This window comes from Ceratotherium simum, chromosome 29, assembly GCF_057802395.1.
Source record: "Ceratotherium simum simum isolate JZ-2026a chromosome 29, ASM5780239v1, whole genome shotgun sequence".
Classification (NCBI taxonomy): domain Eukaryota; kingdom Metazoa; phylum Chordata; class Mammalia; order Perissodactyla; family Rhinocerotidae; genus Ceratotherium; species Ceratotherium simum.
This window is the reverse complement of record NC_141928.1, coordinates 13,042,514-13,068,784: the sequence shown is the minus strand read 5'-3', so window position 1 is coordinate 13,068,784 and position 26,271 is coordinate 13,042,514. Positions and strand designations below refer to the sequence as shown.

Here is a 26,271-nt window from a genome sequence, read left to right as displayed (position 1 = left end):
GGCCCTATCCTCAGTAAGCGACTTGACCAATGGCAAAACAGATTGGTCAGCATTATCAGAATAGGGAAAAGGAGTAGCTAAGTTTGTAGAGCATCTAAGGATGGTCTAGCACCTAGGAGCAGAAAATGAGAAGGAGCCATGAAAGATATTCCTTGGTGTAGACTTTGCATAATAAAGTAGAATAAGTGTGGAATTTAGGAGCAAGGCAACCCTGGATTTGAACTTAGCTCCAGCATTTGCTAGCTATGTGGTGTGGGGCAAAATATTTAATAAGACTGAGCCTCATTTCCTTCATTTGTAAAAATAAGGACAGTGCACTTGAAGAGCGGCATACAAAATGCCACATGAGCATTCAATAAATAGTCATTGTTAAGTGAACATATTCTCACTCTTGACATTATTTAACTCTTCAGGCAACACTCTCTGGCATACAGGTACTAAAAAACCCATGTTATAGATGAGAAACCTAAAATTCAGAGAAGCTAAGAGTTTGCCCGAAATCACAGCTACTCATAGGCTGACTAGAACCCAGGAATCTTCGCTCTCAAGATCCTTTCCATGGCACCACACATCACCACCCCAACATCCCAGGGATGGTCCCAGGCCCAAGCCTTCTCTATCTACTTCCCTCAATCTCCTTCAAAATCACAATGATAAGAAGACACTAATTATCTGAGATTCAAAGAAACTCATCACCCTGGAATTCCTCAGTCTCTACTCTTCTCCCCAGCCTTCCTTCTTAATGAACTCCCTGGGGGTGGTGGACGGAAAGACTGCCTGTCTCCTTGGGCTAAGATTATGTGCAAGGCAATCACCTCCTTCCAGGTCCCCAAGCTTCCTCATCATTCCAGTAAATCTGCAGAGGCCAGTGATAGTAGCTGGGGATGGGAGAAAGCCTCGTCTTCCTGATACCTGAGGCTACATTGAAAGACTACTTCTCTAAAGGAAGAGAGAGAAGTGTCTGAGATGACAAACACACAGCTCTCAGGATGTAGAGAGTTCTGTCAGCTCCCACACCAAGCCTGGGTCTTTTCCTTCCTTGCCTGATAGGATAGCTCTGTCTGTCTCCCCAACCCCCATTCCCCCCCTAATCACCAAGCCAATGAGGCTGAGGAAAAGTTGCCGGGACCCTGGAATGGCCACCCTGGAGATCAACATCCTTTTTCTGAGTAAGTAGGTGTTATCTTCCACCCTATCATTATACCCAAGTCCTACAAATCCTGGAGTATTAGAAACTGAGAAATCATTTTGTATGATGTCTTCTTTTTACAAGGATGAAATCTGAGACTCAGCATAGCTGATACTACAAACCAGGTCATCTGCCTAAATTTCCACTCCCATAGTCTCCACACTCCTCTGTTTCTCCTTCTCCATTTACATAACACCGAGAGGATTTGTTATTGGTAGGTAAGACCCCAAGGCAAGAGGTTCTGCACTGGGGAAGGGACAGATATAGCTGCCGTGATGCTGTCAGGTAGAACCCAGCTTCTTTTGGCCCAGCCTGACCCCTGGTGGTCCTAAAGCCAGGCCTGCTGAGGGAGGCTCTGGATTCTATGGCCTCACTCAACCTCTGAACATCTCCAGAACAACATGGGCTATGAGACTGTGGTATCACTTTCACATGACAATGTTAAGGGGAGATTGCGGTATTGGTTAAATCATTCTCTCTCTGAGCTTCAAGTTTTCCCTACATAAAGTGAGTATGTTGTTTTCCACTACATCTTCATAATATTTCTAATGCAGTAATTCAATCTGTAAAACACAAGGGTAGCAGAATTGCTCTGATTAAAGAGGAAGAGACCTGGAGTCTCTCTCATTCGTCATTCCCCTCAGCTTTCCAATCCCTCCTGGGGTGACCCTAAGTATCCTAGGGAAGCACAGTTTGGAAACCTATGAAATGGATAAATTCTAAGGTCACTTCCATCTCCAACAACCTAGGATTTTACAAATGTCATTCTGTCCCCCACGAATTTACATTCTAAAAGGAAATACTTGACCATTACACAGGGAGCATTAGCCACCCCAGCCAGTAGTTTAAAAAGGTGACTGTAGATGTTGAGATGACTTAATACTAAGTCCTATTAGGTAAGGATTGGAAAGAACTGGGGAAATTTCACTCAAAGAAGAAGGCTTGGGGACATGGTCCCTGTTGTCAAACATTGGAACAGCTATCATGGCATCTGATTCTTCTGTGTCACCAGTGCCTAGGCTGTCTCCTGGCTCTCAGTGAAAATTTGTTGAGTGAATTATACATCAATCAATCAAAGTGTGAAAGAAAAGCATATATAACATCACTAGCAAAGAGAAAATCAGCTAACAGGATGCTGATAATGCTGGGCTTAGTAGACTGCTTGGCTTTTGCATTTCACTCCAAGATATACAGATTTATCCAATTTTGATTACAAAGGGACAAGGGTACAATTTGGGAGGCAGTGGGCTCCATTTACCGGCAATATTTCAGCTGAATAACCTGGCATCTGTGTTCCTGGTGGTTTCATGTTCTGGGGAGTAGAAGAGAAGAGAAATCTCCTGAGTTCTATTTAAGACCTGAGATTCTTCTTAGTATTCATAGACTTCAGATGCAAAGCATTGAATTAACCACACATCTCAGTTCATGGCATATTGCCAACATGGCATATGAACCCCTTTTTCTTTTGTTTATTTGCTTCCTCACTCACTGATGAACTTTTATACCCACTCCTCACTCCCATTGCCCTCCTCCATTCTAACATGCTTAATGTTTGACTTTGTGTATGGATTTACTTGCTGTTTTGTTGCATTTTTTAATTATTTTTTAAGGCATACAATGCGATGTTTTGACATATATATATATATCATGAAATGGTTAGCATTTTGTTGCATTTTTAATTTATATAAATCATCTTGTGCTATAGATCTCACTCATTTTCTTACTTTTTCACTCAGATTATGTTTTCAAATCTATCAATGTTGCTGCAAGTAACTCTAGTCAGTTGTTTCTAAACAGCTGCATTGTACCCTATGGTGTGCTTCTGTCACATTTACCAGCCTAATGACAGACATCCAAATTGCCATAAACTCCCCATCACAGCAAATGACAGTGTAGAAACACCCTCATCCATAAGCTTTTATTTGCCTGTATTGGAATCTCCCTGGGATATCCATGTTGGATCAGGATTGTTGGGTTGTGGAATATTCATTAACTTGACTAAATCATGCCAGTTTTTTCTTCAGATAATGCACCAGTTTACATCCTGACCAGCAGTGCCCAAGCATCCCTATATTGCCACATCCCTGACAAGATTTTTCCTTATTCTCCTTTCTAATGTTTGCCAAGGAAACAAATGTATAGTGAAATCTCACTGTTTTTTTTTTTTTTTTCATTTCTCTGATAACCAATGGATTTGGGCACATTTTCAGATGCTTGTTAGCCTTTTGGCTTTCTTGCACATTTTTCTACTGGGATTCTCATATTCCTCTTGCTGATGTGAAAGTGATTGTTGCATATTCTAGATATTAGTACCTCAGCTGTTAAACATTACAAATATCATGTCCCAGTCTTTCATATGTCTATTAGCTTTATTCATAATCATGGTATAATCAATTTTTTCTTGCCTTTTTTGTTTTATGTTGTTGGGTGTCTTGTTTAAGAAAGTCTTTGCCTTCTAGCTCATAGATATTCTCCTATAGCTTTTTTCCATTGACTTTATAGATTCATGTGTCACCACAGATAAGTCCATAATCTATCTGATTCCTCCTTTATATATGATATTAGATAGCAATTCTCTTTGATTATCCTCAATATAACGAGCCGGTTTTCCCAACACTTCTCAACATTCCATCCTTTCCCCTATTGGTTTTTAGCGCCACTATTTTCCTGCATTAAGTTCTAATATAAATGTAGGTCTCGTTCCAAGATATCTAGTATTTTCCATTGGTCTTTCATCTGTCCCTGCACCAAAACTACAATGTTTTATTATTATGGACTTTTTTTTATTATTAATGTCTAATAAGACAGGTGTTCTCTTTTTACTCTCCATTTTCAAATTTGACCTAGCTATTTCCTGATCTTTATTGTTACATGTAAATTTGAGAACAAATTTATCAAGGACTTCAAAAAAATCCAACAGATTTCGATTGAGATTTAATTAAATTTATAGATTAATATGGGAAATTACATCTCTGTAATATTATTCATTCCATCCAAGAAGATGGAATTTCTCTCCATTTATTTTATTCATCTATATGCCCTTTGTTAGACTTAAAAATGTTTCCACATAGTAGTTTTGTGTTTCTTACATAAATTAATTCCTGGAGCTTTAGAGTTTTTGCTGCAACAGTGAATAGCAACTTATTTATTATTATATATCCTGATTGGTTATTTCTAATTTAGAGACATGCTATTGATTTTTTTAAGTTGATCACGTATCCAGCTACCTTGCTGAATTCACTTATTGGTTAAAATTTGTCAATTGATTCTGTTATTTTTTCCAAGGAGATTATTCTATCTTCTTTAAATAATGAAATTTCCTTACATTCCCTTCACTTCATTTTTCTTTTCTTAAAGTGTTAGTCAGGATTTCCAATACTATGTTAAACATTTGTGGTAATAATGGATGTCCTAATCTTGTTTCTCATCTTAAAAGGAAGGTATCTAAGTTTAGCCATTTAGCATAATATATGTGGTAGGGTTTTAGTATATATAGCTTTTACTAAATTAAGAATATTCCCTTTGGGCCGGCCCCATGGCTTAGCAGTTAAGTGCGCGCGCTCCACCACTGGCGACCTGGGTTCGGATCCCGGGCGCGCACCGACGCACCGCTTCTCCGGCCATGCTGAGGCCGCGTCCCACATACAACAACTAGAAGGATGTGCAACTATGACATACAACTATCTACTGGGGCTTTGGGGGAAAAATAAATAAATAAAAATTAAAAAAAAAAAAAAAAAAGAATACTCCCTTCTATTCCTAGTTTGCTAACAGTTAACTATAGACAGGCACTGAACTTTGTAAAGTGATTGTTCTGTTTCAATTAAAATTATCACGTAATTTTTTTCTCATTTATTTTATTATTGTGGTGAAGTATATCGATGAAGTTCTCTGATGTTGAACCATCCTTGCATTACTGGGACAAATCCTGCTTGTTCATGATGTATTATTTTTAGTGCTATGTTGGATTCACTTAACTATTACTATATTTAAGACTTTGCATCTACATACATAAACAAAGTGGTCCATAATTTTCTTTTCTTTTCTTTTCTTTTTCTGGTTTTGGAGTCAGCCTTAAACTCATCTTGTAAAATTAGCTGGTAAGGCCCCCGTCTTCCCTCTGTTTTCTAGTTCCTGGAGCAACTTGCATAAAATAGAATCAGCTATTTTGAAAGTTTGGTATAATTCACCTTAAAACTATTTGGGTCCAAAGTTTTTTGAGAGGGGAGGTTTTTGACTTTTGTTTCTAATTTTTTTTACAATTGATTAGTTTATTCAAGTAATTCCTGTACATTTTGTATGTTTCTAGGAATTTATCCATTTCATCTAAATTTTCTAATTTAGTTCAGAAGACATTAAATCTCTGTTTTTCTGAAATAATTTCCCTTTTTTTGATTATTTTCTATGCATTCTTTATTTTCTGATTAGTCTTACCAAAGGTCTGTTTCATTTCATAGGACCTGTGTATTAGTTTCTTATGGCTGCTATAACAAATTACCATAAAATTGGTGGCTTAAAACAACAGAAATTTATTCTCTCACAGTTCTGGAAGCCAGAAGTCTAAAACCTTAAAATAAAGAGACTATCCTGGATAATCCAAATGGGCCCAGTGTAATCACAGTGTCCTTAAATGTGGAAGAGGGAGGCAAAAAAGGAGAGCCAGAGAGATGGCAGCATGAGAAGGATTTACCCATTGTTGCTTACTTTGAATATGACCACTAGCCAAGGAATGTGAGCAGTCTGTAGAAGCTGGAAAAGGCAAGAAACTGGATTCTTCTGTGGAGCCTTCTGTTGCCACCTTGTCAACACCTTGATTTTTCCAACTTCTGACATACAGAACTGTAAGATAAAAATTTGTATTGTCTTAAGACACTAAGTTTATGGCAATTTATTACAGCAGCCATAGAAAGCTAATACACACTCCAATATGAATTATCCTAAAGAGCAGTAAATCCTTGATTTTCCTTCTCTTCTCAGGAAAGGCCAATTTGTCCTGTATTCACCCTGTTGCTCTTTCATCCCCTCCAGCTTAGTACTTACACTCCTTCCAGTGACAACTTCAGTCTCCTCCCCAAACACACTAGCCCTCTTACCCTCTGCCTGGCTTACTCTAGATTGAATCTGCTATTTTTCAGCTGTACAGAATTAGGTACAGAATACTAATAAGAAATATATAGTAGTATACATAACATTTGCTTTGAACATTGTAGATCTCAAACACTTTTCAAATATGTTACCTTATTTGAACTTAACAATAAACTTCTAGAGATGACATTTTATTTTCCCCATTTTTCAGATAAGAAAAAAATAGAAACATAGAAAAGTTCCCAAGGAGAAACAGCTAGTAAGTCTCCGAACCAGAACTACTTCCCAAATCATGAACTTTTCCCATTGACTCTCCTGATCCTAGGAGACTAGTCTCCCAGATACTAATGTAAAACCCACAGTCTTGCAAGGGGTGATATATCTGGTTCAATCTGTCAGCCAGTGTTTATTATGCAGCTATATGAATCAAGTACTATGTAATTCACTGGAAAACAATGGGGAGCAAAACAGACTTGGATGCCGCCTTGGTAACTCTTTCATCATGGATGTCTCCAGATGTTGTCCATGCCTAGTGGCTCCTTTCCTAGTGGAAGGATCCAATTTGGACCAAGCACTAAATATCTCAGAGAGAAAGGAAATGCTTCAGGAAACAATACTATTGAATGCATGTGCTTGTTCAAGTGTTAAAAGAGAAACAAAAAGTCTGAGTTCTCCTATTCAGGGCAGTGAGTTTCATTCAAGATCGCTAAGCATTTAAAACATACCGTTAGTACACAGGTTTGCTTTTGACTCTTTGTCAAAAGTACCAGAGGAGCTGGCCTGGTGGCATAGTAGTTAAGTTCACACACTCTGCTTCAGCGGCCCAGGATTCACCAGTTCATATCCTGGGCACAGACCTACACAACACTCATCAAGCCATGCTGAGGCGGCATCCCACATAGAGCAACTAGAATGATGTACAACTATGACATACAACTATCTACTGGGGCTTTGGAGAGAAAAAAGAAAAAAAGGAGGAAGAATGGCAACAGATGTTAGCTCAGGGCCAATCTTCCTCAAAAAAAATAAAATAAAATAAAAAAGTACCAGAAAGATGATGAGGACACAAGGAGTACAGGATGTGGACTTCTTCTAATTCAAAATCTGCACCCCTAACTCTACCCTCCCTTACCTGGGATTATTTGACTACTACTTTGAGGCTCTCTTTTCTGCTCTGTCTTTCTGAAGCCAATCCTGTCCCTAGGCAGAGTGGACAGAAGGAGTGCATGTTCTGTAACTCAGTGGTCTCACTATCAACCCAGCTGGCTGCTGGCTGGTTCTAACTCTATCTCCCAACGGTTTCTTGTCTTCCTCCATTCCAACTGGTCCCTATCTTGGTAAATAGATGACTGGTTCCTGAATTCCTGCCATACTGGAGCCTTGGCTCATTGTCTTTGGCTCTTGCCTTTTAGGGGAATAAAGGACCAGTTTCTGAACCTCAGCACCTTCCTATTCATACCTCTCAGTGTTTTTTTGCCAGAATGCTACATCTTCTCACATTTCCATTGCCCACAATACCACCCATGGACCCTTCTTACCTATAAGAACACCCACCTCTTAGTTCCTCTGTCTTCCTTGATGTCACCCGCCTGCCTAAACCACTAAGCTCAATGTTGGGTAAATAGATTCCCTCTGCCAGAGACACTTTTCCAACATCCCACTCACCCTAGACAGTTCTACACTCTGTTAGACATGTCAAATTTCCAGATCCTTGCCACTCCTAGTCTGACCTTCCTGTCCATAATTAAATTCTCAAACTCATTCCAAAACTACTTTTTTCAAGAGGGGCTGGATCCAGGAATGCCATCTCTACAATGTTTATGTGATTTCTGTAGGTAAAACATAAGATGTTATACTTTTCTTTCACAAGGGGGAGAAGAAAGAGAGAAATCCTGGCCAGGAGTGACATCAACATCATGGCAGAGTGAGTTGTTCCCTTTATTTTTACCCTCTAAGTTACAACTAAATGCACCTTCATTAACCAGCAGAGGATCCCCTGCACAGCACAACAGGATGTCTGAGAGATTGATGCAGCCATGAAACTGAAGGAGGATACACTGGATCCCCAGGAGGCGGTGGAACTAGGTGAGCACACACCTCCCCCACCCTGGGGGCAGTGAGCCAGGTCTTGGATACTCACACAGCAGCCAGTGTGACTGCAAGAAGAGGCAGTGGCAGCCTGGCTCACGCGAATGCTTTCGGAGTGGTAGCCCAGCCCACAGGAGCACCCTAATTGCTGCAGCTGCCCTGCCTGTGGGAACGCTCCCCACCAAGTGGCAGCAGCTCAGCCCCCATGAAGGTGCCCGCTGGCCAAACACAGTGCAGGTGAGAAGGCATCCCGCCCACCCAGAAAGCACCCTGCCTGCAAAGCACAGCAGCCCATGGGACCCACCAAGTGGTGGCTCAGCCCCTGTGAGGGTACCCACCTACAGAAAGCAGCAGCTCAGCCGGTCCCTTGCTGAGTGCAGTGGCCCTGACCACACAAGGGTGACCCACCCACTGAACACAGAGGCCTCGCCTATAGTGCATGACCCTCCTGCCCAGCACAGAGGCCCTGCAGATGTGAGTGCAACCTGCAAATGCAGAGCAGCCCTACCCACACAACTTCCAGCAGTTGGGCCGGGATCAGAAAACACAGCTCCAGCTCCCCTCCAGCAGTGGCAGGTGGAAGCTGCAACCTGATACTACCACAAATGTGCTGGCAAAGGATTAATTCATCAAACACCGTGAAGAACTACAATAACACTTCAAAGAAGAAGGAAAATGACAAGTCTCCAGAAACCAATCCTGAAGTCATTGAAGTTTACAACCTAAGTGACAGAGAATTCAAAATAGTTGTCATAAAGAAATTCAGTGAATTACAAGAAAAATCAGAAAGATAATTCAATGAGCTCAGGAATAAAATTAATGAGCAAAAGGAATACTTTAGATAAGAGATTGAAACTCAAAAAAAAACAAATTCTGGATATGAAGAACACAATTAATGACGTAAAAACTCAAAAAAAAACAAATTCTGGATATGAAGAACACAATTAATGACGTAAAAAATAATCTAGAAACCATAAAAAATAGAGCTGATGTTATGTAGGACAGAATTAGTGATTTAGAGGACAGAAATATAGAAATGCTTCAGGTAGAGGAGGAGAGCAAACTAAGATTTTTAAAAAATGAAGAAATTCTTCAAGAAATATCTGAGTCAATTAGAAAAGCAATATAAGGATTATAGGTATTCCAGAGGGTTAAGGGTGGGAGAAAGGAGCAGAGAGATTATTCAAAGGAATAATAGCTGAGAACTTCTCAAATCTGGGGAAGGAACTGGACTTATACGTACGTGAAGCCAATGGAACTCCTAATTACATCAATGCAAAAAGACGTTTTGCAAGGCATATAATAGTAAAACTGGCAAAAGTCAATGACAAAGAAAAAATATTAAGGGCAGCAAGGCAGAAGAAAATAACCTACAAAGGAACCCCTATCAGGCTTTCAACAGATTTCTCAGTAGAAATCTTACAAGCTAGGAGAGAATGGAATGATAGATGCAAAATACTGAAAGACAAAAACTTTCAGCCAAGAATACTGTATCCAGTGTAACTATCATTCAGATATGATGGAGAAATAAAAGCTTTCCCAGATAAACAAAAGCAGAGGGAGTTCATCATCACTAGACCTGTCTTACAAGAAATGATGAAGGAATCCCTCCTACCTGTAACAAAAAGGCAAAGGTTTACAAAGCTTTGAGCAAGGAGATAAGTAGACAGACAAAATCATAAAAATTTCAGCTCTCCATCAGAACATTAGCAAACAATTATAAAATATAAAGGGAAGGAAAGTATTAAAAATAACTATAAACACTTCATTTTAATCACAAACCCACAACACAAAACAGAATAATTTGTGACAACAATAACTTAGACAGGGAAGAGGAAAGAGATGGGACCTGCTTAGGCTAATGGAGATAAGAAGCTAAGAGGAAAGGGACTATCTCATCTATGAGATCTTTTATACAAACCTCACAGTAACCACTAAACAAAGAATCACAGCAGAGCCACAAATCATAAATAAAGAGAAAACTGAGAAAACCATCACAGAAAGACATCAAACTGAATTGGCAATCAGAAATACAAGGGAAGAGAAACAATAGAAATATAGAACACACAGAAACAAGAAATAAAATGGCAGTATTAAGACCTCATATAACAATAATCACTCTAAATGTAAATGGGTTGAATTCTCCAATCAAAAGACACAGAATGGCTAGATGGATTTAAAAAAAAACAAGATCCAACAATCTAAAGACAAACATAGGCTCAGTGTGAAGGGCTGAAAGATGATACTCCAAGCAAATGGCAAGCAAAACAAAGCAGATGTTGCCATACTTATATCAGACAAAGCAGACTTCAAGATAAAAGAGACAATGCGAGACAAAGAAGGGCAGTATATAATGATAAAAGGGACAATCCACCAAGAGGACATAACACTTATCAACATATATGCACCTAACACATGAGCACCAAAGTATATGAAGCAACTACTGGGGCCAGCCCGGAGGCGCAAGCAGTTAAGTGTGCGTGCTCCACTGCAGCGGCCTGGGGTTCACCGGTTCGGATCCCGGGCACGCACCAACGCACCACTTGTCAGGCCATGCTGTGGTGGCATCCCATACAAAGTGGAGGAAGGTGGGCACGGATGTTAGCCCAGGGCCAGTCTTCCTCAGCAAAAAAGAGGAGGATTGGCAGATGTTAGCACAGGGCTGATCTCCTCACAAAAAATAAAAAAATAAAGCAACTACTAACAGACCTAAAAGGAGAAATTGACAGCAAGACCATAATAGTAGGGGACCTCAACACCCCACTTACATCAATGGATAGATCACCCGGACAGAAAGTCAATAAAGAATCAGTGGCCTTAAATGAAACACTAGACCAGACAGACAATAGACATATATAGAACATTCCATCCAAAAACAGCAGAATAAACATTTATCTCAAGTGCACATGGAACACTCTCAGACCATAGGTTGGGAAACAAGGCAAGCCTCAATAAATTTAAGAAGAATGAAATCATATCAAGCATTTTTTGTGACCAGAATGCTAAGGAACTAGAAATCAACAACACGAAAAAATCCAGGAAAGGCACAAATATGTGGAGATTAAACAACATGCTACTGAACAAACATTGGATCAATGAAAAAAATCAAAGCAGAAATCAAAAAATACCTGAAGACAAATGAAAATGAAAACACAACATATCAACTCTTTCTTTCTTTTTCTTTATCTCAGGTTTTCTTTATTTGAATCTGTTTTACCAAGGGTCTGAATATACATATAATGCAAGTTTACAAATTAGCATTTCCTGGTTTTGCTGAACTTTGGGGGGATGGTCATTTGGAGTAAAATGGATTTAATTTTAAAAGTATTAGCTTAATTAATTTCTCATCTGGGTCCCAGGGAGTTGAAGCAGCACTGATGTGTAGGCTGTGTACTATTAATCTGGTGTTGTTTTTATTTAAAAAAAAATTTTGAGGAAATGCTGATTTATAACATTATATAAATTTCGGTGTACATCATTATATTTCAATTTCAGTGCAGATTACATCATGTTCATCACCCAAATACTAATTACCATCTATCACCATACACATGGGCCCAGTCACCCCTTTTACCCTCCCCCCTCCCACTTCCCCTCTAGTAACCATGAATCCAATCTCTGTATCTATGTGTTTGTTTGTTGTTGTTGTTTTTGTTATCTTCTATTTACGAGTGAGATTATACAGTATTTGACTTTATTCTTCTGACATATTTCACTTAGCTTAATACCCTCAAGGTCCATCTATGTTGTCACAAATCGCAAGATTTCAACGTTTTTATGGCTGCATAGTATTCTATTGTGTATATGTACCACATCTTCTTTATCCATTCATCCCTTGATAGGCACCTAGGTTGTTTCCAAGTCTTGGCTATTGTGAATAATGCCACAATGAACATAGGGTTGCACATATCTTTACGCATTCGTGTTTTCATTTTCTTTGAGTAAATGCCAAGCAGTGGAATAGTGGGATTGTATGGCAGTTCTATTCTTAATTTTTTGAGGAATCTCCATACTGTTTTCCACAGTGGCTACACCAGTCTGCATTCCCACCAGCAGTGTATGAGAGTTCCCTTTTTTTCCACATCCTCTCCAACATTTGTTATTTCTTGTCTTGTTAATTATAGCCATTCTGAGGGGCATGAGGTGATATTGTAATTTTGACTTGCATTTCCCTAATAATTAGTGATGTTGAACATCTTTTCATGTGCGTGTTGGCCATGTGTGTATCTTCTATGGAAAAATGTCTATTCAGACCTTTTGGTCATTTTTTAATTGGGTTGTTTGTTTTTTTGTTGTTGAGATGTATGCATTCTTTGCATATTTTACATATTAACCCCTTATCAGATATGTGGTTTGCAAATATCTTCTCCCAATTGTGAGGTTGTCTTTTTGTTTGGTTGATGGTTTCCTTTGCTGTGTGGAAGCTTTTTAGTTTGATGTAGTCCTATTTGTTTATTCTTTCTATTGTTTCTCTTGCCTGGTCAGACATGGTTTTTGAAAATATGTTGCCAAGACTGATGTCAAAGAGCATACTGCCTATGTTTACTTCTAGAATTTTTATGGTTTCAGGTTTTACATTCAAATCTTTCATCCATTTTGAGTTTATCTCTGTGCAGGGTGTAAGATAATGGTCTACTTTCATTCCTTTGCATGTGGCTGTCCAGTTTTCCCAATACTATTTATTGAAAAGACTTTCCTTTCTCCCTTGTGTGTTCTCGGCTCCTTCACCAAAGATTAGCTATCCATAGATGTTGGGTTTATTTCTGGGCTTTCAATTCTGCTCATTGATCTGTGTTCTGTTTTGGTGCCAGCACCATGGTGTTTTGATGACTATATCTTTGTAGTATATTTTGAAATCAGGGAGTGTGATACCTCCAGCTTTGTTATTTTTTCTCAGGATTGCTTTGGCTATTTGGGGTCTTCTGTTGTTCCATAAAAGTTTTAGGATTCTTTTTTCTATTTCTGTGAAAAATGTTGTTGTAGCTTTGATAGAGATCTCATTGAATCTGTCGATTGTTTTAGGAAGTATGAATGTTTTAACTATGTTAACTCATCCAATCCAAGAGCACGGAATATCTTTGCATTTCTTTGTGTCTCCTTCAATTTCATTAAATAACGTTTTATCATTTTCAGTGTGCAGGTCTTTGACCTCTTTGGTTAAATTTATTCCCAGTTATTTTATTCTTTTTGTTGCAATTGTAAATGGGACTGTGTTCTTTATATCACTTTCTGCTACTTCATTATTAGTATATAGAAAGGCAACTGATTTTTGTATGTTGATTTTATACCCTGTAACTTGACTGTATTCATTATTATTTCTAAAATTTTTTCATAGATTCTGTAGGGTGTTCTATATATAAAAGAATGTCATCTACAGATAGTGACAGTTTCACTTCTTCCTTACCAGTTTGGATCCTTTTTGTTTCTCTTTCTTGCCTGATTGCTCTGGCTAGGATTCCAATACTAGGTTAAATAAGAGTGGCAAAAGTGGGCATCCTTGTCTGGTTCCTGTTCTTAGAGGGAGAGTTTTCAGTTTTTCTCTGTTGAGCATGAAATTAGCTGTGGGTTTGTCATACATGCCTTTTATTGTGTGGAGGTACTTTCCTTCTATCCCCATTTTATTCAGAGTTTTTATCACAAATGGATGCTGTATCTTGTCAAATGCTTTCTCTGTATCTATTGAGATGATCAGGTGATTTTTATTCTTCATTTTGTTACTCTGGTGTATCACGTTGATTGATTTGTGAATGTTGAAACATTCATGAACACCTGGAATAAATCCAACTTGATCATGGTGTATGATCTTTTTAATTTATTATTGTATTCGATTTGCTAGTATTTTCTTAAGGATTTTTGCATCAATGTTCATCAGTGATATTGGCCTGTAATTTTCTTTTTTTGTGCTGTCCTTGTCTGGTTTTGGTATCACGGTAATGTTGGTCTCATACAATGAGTTAAGAAGCTTCCCTTCCTCTTCAACTTTCTGGAAGAGTTTGAGAAGACTAGTTATTAAGTCTTCTTTGAATGTTTGGTAGAATTCACCAGAGAAGCCATCTGATCCTGGACTTTTATTTTGGGAGAGCTTTTTTATTACTGTTTCTATCTCCTTACTGGTGATTGGTCTATTCAAATTTTCTTTTTCTTCTTGATTTAGTTTTGGAAGGTTATATGATTCTAAGAATTTATCCATTTCTTCCAGATTTTCCAATTTCTTGGCATATAGCTTTTCTCAGTATTCTCTTGTAATCTTTTGTATTTGTGAGGTGTCCATCGTAATTTCTCCTCTTTCATTTCTGATTTTATTTATTTGAGACTTCCACTTTTTTCTTGGTGAGTCTAGCTAAAGGTTTGTCAATTTTTTTTTTATCTTTTCAAAGAAGCAGGTCTTAGTTTCATTGATTTTTCTATTGTTCTTTTGTATCTATTTCATTTATTTCTGCTCTGATTTTTATTATTTACCTCCTTCTAATGATTTTGGGCTTGTTTATCCTTCTTTTTCCAGTTCCTTTATGTGCACTGTTAGATTGTTTATTTGTGATTTTTCTTGTTTGTTGAGGTGAGGCTGTATTGCTATAAACTTCCCTCTTAGAACTGCTTTTGCTGTATCCCATAAATTTTGGCATTTCATATTTTCATTTTCAATTGTCTCAGGTATTTTTTGATTTCTCCTTTGATTTCTTAGTGACCTGATAGTTGTTCAGTAGCATTCTGTTTCATCTCCACATATTTGTCGCTTTTCCAGTTATCTTCCTGTAATTGATTTCTAGTTTCATATTCTTGTGGTCAGAAAAGATGCTTGGTATTATTTCAGTCTTCTTAAATTTATTGAGACTTGTCTTGTGGCCTAATATGTGATCTATTCTGGAGAATGTTCCATGTGCATTTGAAAAGAATGTGTATTCTACAGTTTTTGGATGGAATGTTCTGTATATGTCTAAGTCCATCAGGTCTAGTGTGTCATTTAAGGCCAATGTTTCCTTATTGATCTTCTGTTTGAATGATCTATCCATTGATATAAGTGGAGTGTTCAAGTCCCCTACTATAATAGTATTACTATTTCTCCTTTTATGTCTGTTAATAATTGCTATATATATGTAGGTGCTCCTATGTTGGTTGCATAGATATATAACACTTGTAAGTGTTATATCCTCTTGTTGGATTGTTCCCTTTATCATTATGTAGTGCTCTTCTTTGTCTCTTATTATAGTTTCTGTTTTAAGCCTATTTTGTCTGATATAAGTATTGCTACCCCAGCTTTCTTTTCATTGCCATTAGCATGGAGTATCTTTTTCCACCTCTTCACATTGTTTGTGAGTGTCTTTAGATCTGAAGTGTGTCTCTTGTATGCAGAGTATATATGGATCTTGATTTTTTATCCAATTAGCCACCCTATGTCTTTTGATTGTAGCATTTAGTCCATTGACATTTAAAGTAACTACTGATAAGAATGTACTTATTGTCATTTTGTTATTTTTTTCTGGATGCTTTATTAGTCCTTCCCTATTTCTTTCTTCTTCTCTTGCTCTCTTCTCTTGTGGTTTGGTGGCTTTCGTTAGTATTATGTTTGGCTTCCTTTCTCTTAATTTTTTGTGTATTAATTATAGGTTTCTGGTTTATGATTATCATGAGGTTCATATATAATAACCTACATATATAGCAATCTGTATTAAGTTGATGGTCTCTTTAGTTCGACCTCTTGCTAAAAGCTCTACTCTTTGACTCTCCTCCTCCCATGTTTTATGTTTTTTACATCATATTTACTCTCTTTTTTGTGTGCATGTATCCATTACCCTCTTATCATGGAAAAAGGTAATTTTCACACTTTTGCTTTTGACTTTCATATTAGCTTCATAGGTTGATCTGCTACCTTTACTGTATATTTTCCTTTACCAATGATTTTATTTTATTTTTTTACATTTTTCTATTGCTATTTGTGGTCTTCTCTTTTCCACTTAAATAAGTCCCCTTAGCATTTCTTGTAAGACTGGTTTCTTGGTGATAAACGCCTTTAACTTTTGCTTATCTGGAAAACTCTTTATCTCTCCTTCCACTCTGAATGATAACCTTCTGAACAGAGTATTCTTGGCCATAGGTTTTTTTCCTTTTAGCACTTTAAATATATCATGCCACTCCCTTCTAGCCTGTAAGATTTCTGCTGAGAAGTCAGCTGATAGCCTTATGGGGTTTCCTTTGTATGTAACTTGTTGCATTTCTCTTGCATCTTTTAGGATTCTCTCTTTATCTTTAATTCTGGACATTTTAATTATAATGTGTCTTGGTGTGGGACTTTTTGTATTTACCTTATTTGGTGCTCTCTGTGACTCTTGTACCTGGATGTCTGTTTCCTTCCTTAGGTTAGGAAGGTTTTCAGCTATTATTTCTTCAAATAGATTCTCTGCCTCTTTGTCTCTCTCTTCTCCTTCTGCAACACGTATAACATGGATGTTAGCGTGCTTGATGTTGCCCCAGAGGTCCCATAAACTGTTCTCACCCTTTTTAATTCTTTTTTCTTTTTTTGTTCAGCTTGGATGACTTCCTCTAATCTTTCATCGAGCTTGCTGAACCGTTCTTTCATATCTTCTACTCTACTATTGTTTCCCTCTAGTGAATTTTTCATTTCCATTATTGTATTCTTCAGTTTTGATTGGTTATTTTTTATATTTTCCAATTCTGTTGAAGTTCTCACTGTATTCATCCATTCTTCTCCCAAGATCAGTGAGCATACTTATGACTATTAGTTTGTACTCTTTATCAGGAAGATTGCTTATCTCACTTTCATTTATTTCTTTTTCTGAGAATTTGTCTTGTTCCCTTATTTGGAACATATTCCTTTGTCTCTTCATTTTGCCTCTTTCTTGGTGCTTGTATCTATGTATTAGGTAGACCAGCTACATTTCCCGATCTTGGAGAAATGGCCTTATGTAAGAGATGCCTTATGAGGCCCAGCAGCGATCTTCCCTCTTGTCACCAGTTCCAAATGTTCCGGGAGTTTCCTGAATGTGGGTTACACGTGTTCTTCTGTTGTGGTGGGGTTTCTCTTGCTTCAGGTGCTCAAGGAGACTAGGCTGTTGCCTTGGTCAGCTGACTGAAATGCTCAGCTGTGTGTGCCTGCTATGGTCCTTTCAGTCACCTTATCAGGGAGGGGGAGCCCGGTACAGTTGGCTGCAAGGTCTAATAGCACATTCCAGCTGGAGTTCTTCTGTTAAGTGAGTAGGACCCCAGCATGGATGGTTGCCAGGCTCAGGGGCTTACAATTGCCATAGGACTCTGGCCTGCAAGGCTATTGTCAGCTCCCTCAGTAGTACAGCTGGGTGGGGCCAGCCCCAGGTGTGGCAGCACAAACTGTTTCAGGCATTGGGAGGTGGGTCTGATCCCCTATGTGACTCTTTGATAAAGACAAGTCTCCTGCAGCTGACAAGCCCCATTGCCTGCAGGCCCACACATCCTGTCAATGAAGTCCTGCCCCATGCACATGCCCCACCACATGGGAGCAGACCCATGCTGCAAAGGACCCATATACTCTGCCAATGCAGGCTTGCCCCTCACACATGCCCTGCCCCACAGACGTGGACCCACTTGCCTGACTGCAGAGGTCACACACACCCCGTCTACAGGCCCACAAGTTGCCTGAAGTCTTCCTGACAGGTGTAGCCAGTCCCTAGGGTGGGCTGCCTGCCCTTGCTGAGCTGGATTAAATTGGTGCTCTAGTGGATGAGGCAGACCCTCACACTAACAGGCCAGGGAAAGAACTCCAATGGCATCTGCCAGCATCTATGTCAGCACGCCTGTACTAGGTCACAATAATGGCTGCCACCAATGTCTGTCCCTGGGGAGGTGGTCGCAGCCACCTCCTGCCTCACCAAGATGCACCCAGAGCCTATCAAATGAGTCTCTGTTCGCCAAGTGACTGTGCATCGTTTTTTCTTATGATTATAGGCTGCTTTCCAAATTGGGTGAATTTCTGCATGGGCCCTTTAAGAGCAAGCTTTTCTTTCTCTTATCTTCAATAGCCTTTCTGGGGGTATTTCCCATTATATTTAATAGCCAGCAAAGCCAGATATTATGACACTCATTTTGGTTGTGCTGAGTCCAAAAGCTTCTTATTGTGGCAGAACTCTCCGGCTCAGAACCCCCATTCCTCCCAGGAAAGCTTCTTACCTAAGTGTGCTACTAGCCATGAAGTGCTGTGGCTTTTTCCTCTCCAGGAAGGAATTTCTGCTTCTTCCACCTCAGTCAGCACTGTCCCTCGTTGTGGGGGTTTCTTAATCCAGTTTACGGTTCTCTCTTAGGGGTAATTGTTCCAAGGGTAGTTGTAAACTTGTTGTGTCCATGGGAACAGGTGAGTTCAGAGTCATCCTATGCCACCATCTTCCCAGCCACGACATACCAACTCCTATGGGATGCAGCAAAAGCGGTACTAAGAGGGAAATTTATAACAATACAGGCCTACCTCACAAGCAAGAAAATCTCAAGTAAAAATCTTAAACTAGACCTAAAAGAACTAGAAAAAGAAGAAAAACAAAACCCAAAGTCAGCAGAAGGAGGGAAATAACAAAAATTAGAGCAGAAATAAATGAAATAGAGAGTAAAAAAAGCAATAGAAAGGATCACTGAAGCTAAGAGCTGGTTCTTTGAGAAGAGAGATAAAATTGACAAACCCTTAGCCAGACTCACTAAGAAAGTATGAGAGAAGGCACAAATAAATGTAATTAAAAATGAAAGAGGAGAAATTACAACAGATACCACAGAAATACAAAGGAGTATAAGATAATACTATGAAACTATACACCACCAAGTTGGATAACCTAGAAGAAATGGATAAATTCTTAGAATAATACAACCTCCCAAAACTGAATCAAGAAGAAATAGAGAATCTGAATAGACCAATCACAAGTAAAGGGATTGACATAGCAATAAAAACCTGCCAAAAAACAAAAGTCCATGGCCAGATGGCTTCTCTGGAGAATTCTACCAAACATTCAAAGAAGAGATAATAACTCTCCTTCTCAAACAATTACGAAAATTTGAAGAAGACAGGACACTTCCTAACTCGTTCTATGAGGCCAACATTACTCTGATACCAAAACCAGACAAGGGCAACACAAAGAAGGAAAATTACAGGCCAATATTGCTGATGAACGTAGATGTAAAAATCCTCAACAAAATATTGGCAAATCAAATACAGCAATACATTAAAAGGATCATACACCATGACCAAGTGGGATTTATACCAGGGATGCGGGGAAGGTTCAACATCTGCAAATCAATCAATGTGATACACCACATTAACAAAATTAGGGGAAAAAATCACATGATAATCTCAATAGATGCAGAGAAAACATTTGACAAGATCCAACATCCATTTATGATAAAAATCCTCAATAAAATGGGCATAGAAGGAAGGTACCTCAAAATGATAAAGGCCATATATGAAAAACCCACAGCCAACATCATACTTAACAGGTAAAAACTGTTCTCCCTCTGAGAACAGGAACAAGACAAGCGTGCCCACTCTCACCACTCCTATTCAACATAGTACTGGAGGTTATGGCCAGAAGCTATTAGGCAAGAAAAAGAAATAAAAGGTATCCAAATTGGAAAAGAAGAAGTGATACTCTCACTGTTTACAGACAACTTGATTCTATATAGAGAAAGCCCTAAAGAATCCACCAGAAAACTATTAGAAATAATCAACAACTACAGCAAAGTTACAGGGTACAAAATCAACCTACAAAGATTAGTTGCATTTCTATACACTAATAAGGAACTAGCAGAAGGAGAAGTCAAGAATACAATCCCATTTACAATCACAACAAAAAGAATAAAATATCTAGGAATAAAGTTAACCAAGGAGGTAAAAGACCTATACACTGAAAACCATAAGACATTATTGAAAGAAATAGAAGAAGGCAAAAAGAAATGGAAAGATATGCTGTGCTCATGGATTGGAAGAATAAACATAGTTAAAATGTCTATATTACCTAAAGCGATCTACAGATTCAATGCAATCCCAATGAGAATCCCAACAATATTTTTCATGGAAATAGAACAAAGAATCCTAAAATTTGTAGGGAACAACAAAAGACCCCAAATAGCCAAAGCAATCCTGAGAAAAAAGAACAAAGCTAGAGGTATCACAATCCCTGATTTCAAAATATACTACAAAGCTATAGTAACCACAACAGCATGTACTGGCACAAAAATAGACACACAGATCAATGGAACAGAATTGAAAGCCCAGAAAAAGAACCACACATCTATGGACAGTTAATCCTTGACAAAAGAGCCAAGAACATACAATGGAGAAAGGAAATTCTCTTCAATAAACGTTGGGAAAACTGGACAGCCGCATGCAAAAGAATGAAAGTAGACAATTTTTTTACACCACACACAAAAATTAACTCAAAATGGATGAAAGACTTGACTGTAAGACCTGAAACTATAAAACTACTAGATGAAAATATAGACAGTACACTCTTTGACATCAATCTTAGCAGCATCTTTTCCAATAACATATCTACTCTGGCAAGGGAAACAAAAGAAAAAATAAACAAATGGGACTATATTAGGGAAAAACCTTCTGTAAGGCAAAGTAAACCATCAAAAAAATGAAAAGACAACCCACCAACTGGGAGAAAATATTTGCAAATCATATATCCAATACGAGTTTAATATCCAAAATATGTAAAGAACTCATACAGCTCAACAGCAAAAGAACAAACAACCCGATCAAAAAATGGGCAAAGGATATAAACAGACATTTCCAAAGAAGATATACAGATGGCCAATAGGCACATGAAAAGATGTTTAACATCACTAATTATTAGGGAATTGCAAATCAAATCTACAATGAGATATCAGCTTACACCTATCAGAATGGCTATAATTAACAAGACAAAAAATAACAATCGTTGGAGAGGATGTGGAGAAAAGAGAACCCTCATACACTGCTGGTGGGAATGCAAACTGGTCCAGCCACTATGGAAAACAGTATGGAAATTTCCCAAAAAAATTAAAAATAGAAATACCATACAATCCAGCTATCCCACTACTGGGTATTTATCAAAAGAACATGAAATCAACAATTCAAAGAGATTCATGCCCCTCTATGTTCATTGCAGCATTATTCACAGCAGCAAAATTGTGGAAGCTACCCAAGTGTCCATCAACTGGTGAATGGATAAAGAAGATTTGGTATATGTATACAATCGCATAATACTTAGCCATTAAAAAAAGAAAAAATTGTCCCATTTGCAACAACATGGATGGACCTTGAGGATATTATGTTTGTTTGTTTGTTTGTGTGTGTGAGGAAGATCAGCCCTGAGATAACATCCATGCCAATCCTCCTCATTTTGCAGAGAAAGACCATCCTTGAGCTAACATCTGTTGCCAATCCTCCTCCTTTTTTTCCCTTCTTCTCCCCAAAGCCCCAGTAGATAGTTGTGTGTCATAGTTGCACATCCTTCTAGTTGCTGTACGTGGGACACTGCCTCAGCATGGCCAGACAAACGGTGTGTTGGTGCGCGCCCGGGATCCAAACCTGGGCTGCCAGTAGCGGAGCGCACTCACTTAACCGCCAAGCCATGGGCCGGCCCCCAAGGATATTATGTTAAGCAAAATAAGCCAGACAGAGAAAGACAAATACTACATGATTTCACCCATATGTGGAAGATAGACAAAAACATGGATAATGAGAACATATTAGTGGTTACCAGAGGGGAAGGGGACTGGGGGGTGGCCAAAAGGGGTAAAGGGGCACATATGTATGGTGATGGATAAAAGTTAGACTATGGTTGTGAGTACAATACAGTCTATACAGAAACTGATAAATAGTAATGTACACTTGAAATTACACAATGTTATAAACTATTATGACCTCAATATTTTTTTTTTCTTTTTTTTGCTGAGGAAGAGTCACCCTGAGCTAACATCTGTGCCAATCTTCCTCTATTTTGAATGTGGGTCGCCACCACAGCATGGCCACAGATGTACGGCATAGGTCCATGCCCAGGAACCAAACTCGGGCCGCTGAAGTTGAGCACACCAAACTTAACCACTAGGCCACGGCGCCAGAGCCCCAATAAAATAATTTTAAAAAAACAAAACAAAACAAAATGAAAAAACCAAGACTATGGAAAGGGTTACAGTTTTGAAAATCCTTTGCTGAAAGAGTCAATCTTCTTTCTCTCTAGATTATGGTTATATTAAACTAATTCAATATTTTAAAAAAAGAAAAAAGAAGAGAAAAAAAAAGAAATCCTGGCCAGAAGCATCAGATGGAAACAACTGGAGGTTAGCAGGCTGATCAGTAACTGAGGCCAGACAGAGCAAAAGGATATACCTTAGATACAACTTGGAAAATGGAGCAAAATTATTACTTTTGCAGCCTTTTCCTCAGATTTTTACCACGTATCCTCAGAATAGCATAACAGCATGGGTATTACAAGTTTTGTCTTTGGATAAGGAACAAGAGATGAAGTATCTTGTTCAAGTTCACTAAATTAGTCAGATACAATGATGGAATTGAAATCAAAGCGTGTTGACACCAATCCTATGAAGTTACATCATAGAACATATGGTGGTCTACATGAATGACTCCCTTTATACAGTCATGAGCTGGAATAAGTTATGAGATATCCTCTCCACCGATTGAAGACTCCAAGCTAGGACACACACCTAACAGTTCATATTTTTTACTTGCAGGAAATCAATGCTAAGGGGAAACAAGAGCCATGTAACTGAATTCCTCCTTCTGGGACTGACCAGTGACCCCAAACAGCAGATGTGGCTCTTTGCCAGCTTCCTGGCCATGTACCTGATCAATGTGGCTGGCAACTCAGTCATCATTGCAGCCATCTTGGGAGATGCCCGTCTCCATACTCCCATGTACTTTTTCCTCTCCAACCTGTCCCTGGTGGACATCTGCTTTACAACTGTTATTGTTCCACAAATGTTAGTGAACGTGCTGACTCAGACAAAGACCATCCTCTTTGCCCATTGCCTCACACAGATGTATTTCTTTGTAGCCTTCGGGATCACTGATAGCTTCCTCTTGGCTGCCATGGCCATTGACCGTTACATGGCCATCTGTAACCCACTGCGTTACACCACGACCATGAGCCCCAGGCGCTGTCTCCTACTGGTGATAGCATCCTGGGTGCTGTCCCACCTCCACTCGCTCACCCACATGATTCTTATGGCCTGCCTTTCCTTCTGTGGGCCCAACGTCATCCACCACTTCTTTTGTGATGTCCAGCCGCTGCTAACCCTCTCCTGCTCTGACACCTCTGTCAATGAGCTTTTGGCCTTCACTGAGGGCTCTTTTGTGATCATGACTCCCTTTATCCTCATCATTGTCTCTTATGTCTACATCACCCGTGCTGTTCTGAGGGTCCCTTCAGGGGGAGGCAGGTACAAGGTCTTCTCCACCTGTGGATCCCACCTCACAGTTGTGGCACTATTCTATGGGACCATAATGTCTGTGTACATTCGCCCCTCATCCACCTACTCAGCAACAAAGAATCATGTGGTCACTGTCATCTATACAGTAATTACCCCCATGCTGAACCCTTTTATCTATAGCCTTAGGAACAAGGACATAAAGCTGGCCTTGAAAAAGCTGATGAGGAAGGCAGAATAGCGTAAACCATGTATAGTACTTCTCAGCATTCATTCATTCAATAAGAACTCATGAACCACCTCAGGAACTATACTTAACTATGAAAATATTGGAAAGATATCTCAATCATAGCTCCAGTCTTCAAAATTAATTACATTTCAGAAAGAGAGATGAGACAACAACAATAGAAGGTTATTGTACTTGTTGGTAAAAATAAATAAAATGAGATGTGAATATTGACATCTTACTGTATCATACACGTAGTTTCGTTCTTTTTCTTTTGCAATCTCTGACTCATCTGTGTCACATACATGACCAGTGTTGTGCAATTGGTGTCCTGATGAAAAGCAAGAAAAAACTTCAGTTGTAATGGTTTTTGAATCTGTTAGTTATGTGGGTCAGCCCACATAAAGCCTCAATAAGTCAATATTCTCAACCTATGAGTTATTAATCTTATGCATAGACCCCTTGAGTCTGGCTAGTAGATTTTCTTGTTACCTTTAGAACAGCTTGTAACTTCTCCAAAGCTGTTTACACATTTATCAGAGAAGGCAGCTGCACCAGCATAGTAATAAGATCCTAAGATTCTGAGAAAAAACTTAACTTACAACTCAGTCTTACAAATTGTGTGACCACGATCAAATCACTAAATCACTCTAAGCCTCTCTTTTCTTGTCTACGTAATAGATACAATAAATAATCTCACCATGTGGTTGTGGGTGTCAAATGGAAAAATTCCAAATCTACCATTTAGTGACTCGGAATTATCTACTTAACCTCTCTGAGCTTCAGTTCCCTAGTGCTGAAATTATACTGCTTGGACTGGAAGCCCAGATCCACCATTTACCAACTCTGTGATCTTGGGCAAGGACATTAACCTGTCTGTACCTCAGTTTTTCATATGAAAAGTGGATTGTTATGAGGATTGAATGATATAGTAAGTGTTCTAAGACTTATATGTTTTAAGTATTTGAAACCATGTCTTGCACATAGCAAGCCCTTAATAAATTTCAGCCAATACAACAAAATTATATGAAAATGTGGACCAAATGAATTATGTGGTCACCTCTTAAATAACATTCCAAGTTTTGTAATGGGGTGGGAGATAGTCATACTGTCATGCATCCTCCTGCTGAGTTCAGTCCAAGTGTTTCTTGAAATTCACTATAAATTATTCTGTCTTTAGGACCTTATCACTGTGTCGTCATTTTTCTTAGGAATTCCAGGGGGTACAGAGAAGGCCTCCCCAATGTCCAAAATAACAAAATGCCGTGGAGCCTCCTCCCTCCATCCCACCTCCATTTCCACTAACTTGGAAATAATTTCACTATCAAACAGATCTCCATGAGGAATTATATCCAGCACTTTAAATTCCTGAATATAAACTATGGCTATGGGATGTGAAAGAGACAAATGAAGAAAAGTTGGGGGAGAAAAATATAACTTTACCCAGGATGAACTAAAAGGATTGGATGAAAAATGTAGCAACTTTATTTAAGAGAAGATGTAGCAGATGATAAAATGAATGTTGTGTGCCATCTCAGCCTATTGATAACCAGTGTTATGACTGGACTGGCCCTTGTGGTTCTTATTATGATTGCAAGATGGCCTCGGCAATAATCATCAGGAAACTTTGGGAAAAAAGGGTTTATTACTCAGAGGTCCTGGAGTGTACATGGCATACCTGGGGCCACACAGCAAAGTTGTGGGTAGAGAGAGAAAGAGAGTGTGAAGGCCTGGGCTTCTGCTTTTATTGGGGTAGAGGGCGGGGGTCTAGAGTTTTGCAGGTGAATTTAAAATGTAAGAGTGGAATTTAAAGCACAGGAAGAGAAGAAAACAAGTGGTCCAAGCTATTGGACCAAGCTATTGAAATCAACCAAGATCTCTAAAACAAATGAGCCTCAGGTGGGAGGCGGCCTCCTCTTTGTCTAGTCCTGTGGCTCAAATGTGTTTATTCCAGATACCCATCTCTGAAGTGGATGCGTCTTTGAAGTAGATGCCTCTGCAATCAAAGCTTTAAGTCAGTCTCATTACAAAAAGAAAAGCCAACTATCAGGGCTTACGCTACAATGAACCTTCTAAGGGATACAAGCTTTCAATTATAACATGAATAAGTTCTGGGGATCTAAGGGACAACATGGTGACTATAGTTAATAATACTGTATTGTACACTTGAAATTTGCTAAGATAATAAATCTCAAGCATTCTCACCACAAAACAAAATAAATATGGGAGATGATAAATGTGTTAATTGACCTTATTGTGGTCGTCATTTCACAAAGCGTAT

General features: G+C 38.8%; 1 protein-coding gene and 1 long non-coding RNA gene across 2 annotated transcripts; one reads left to right on the top strand and one right to left on the bottom strand.

The window, feature by feature from the left end:
* Positions 1–2,438: 2,438 nt before the first annotated feature.
* Positions 2,439–18,764, bottom strand: LOC147913203 (uncharacterized). The gene is made up of 3 exons (XR_015549018.1): positions 18,521–18,764; positions 5,894–6,028; positions 2,439–2,501 (listed from the first exon to the last, which is right to left on the bottom strand). It is a non-coding gene; the product is annotated as an uncharacterized LOC147913203 (long non-coding RNA).
* A 4,311-nt stretch (positions 18,765–23,075) lies between these two features.
* LOC101400859 (olfactory receptor 1L6-like) lies at positions 23,076–24,005 on the top strand. The gene has a single exon (XM_004423762.1). The coding sequence runs from the start codon at positions 23,076–23,078 to the stop codon at positions 24,003–24,005; it is 930 nt and encodes a 309-aa protein (XP_004423819.1).
* Positions 24,006–26,271: the final 2,266 nt, after the last annotated feature.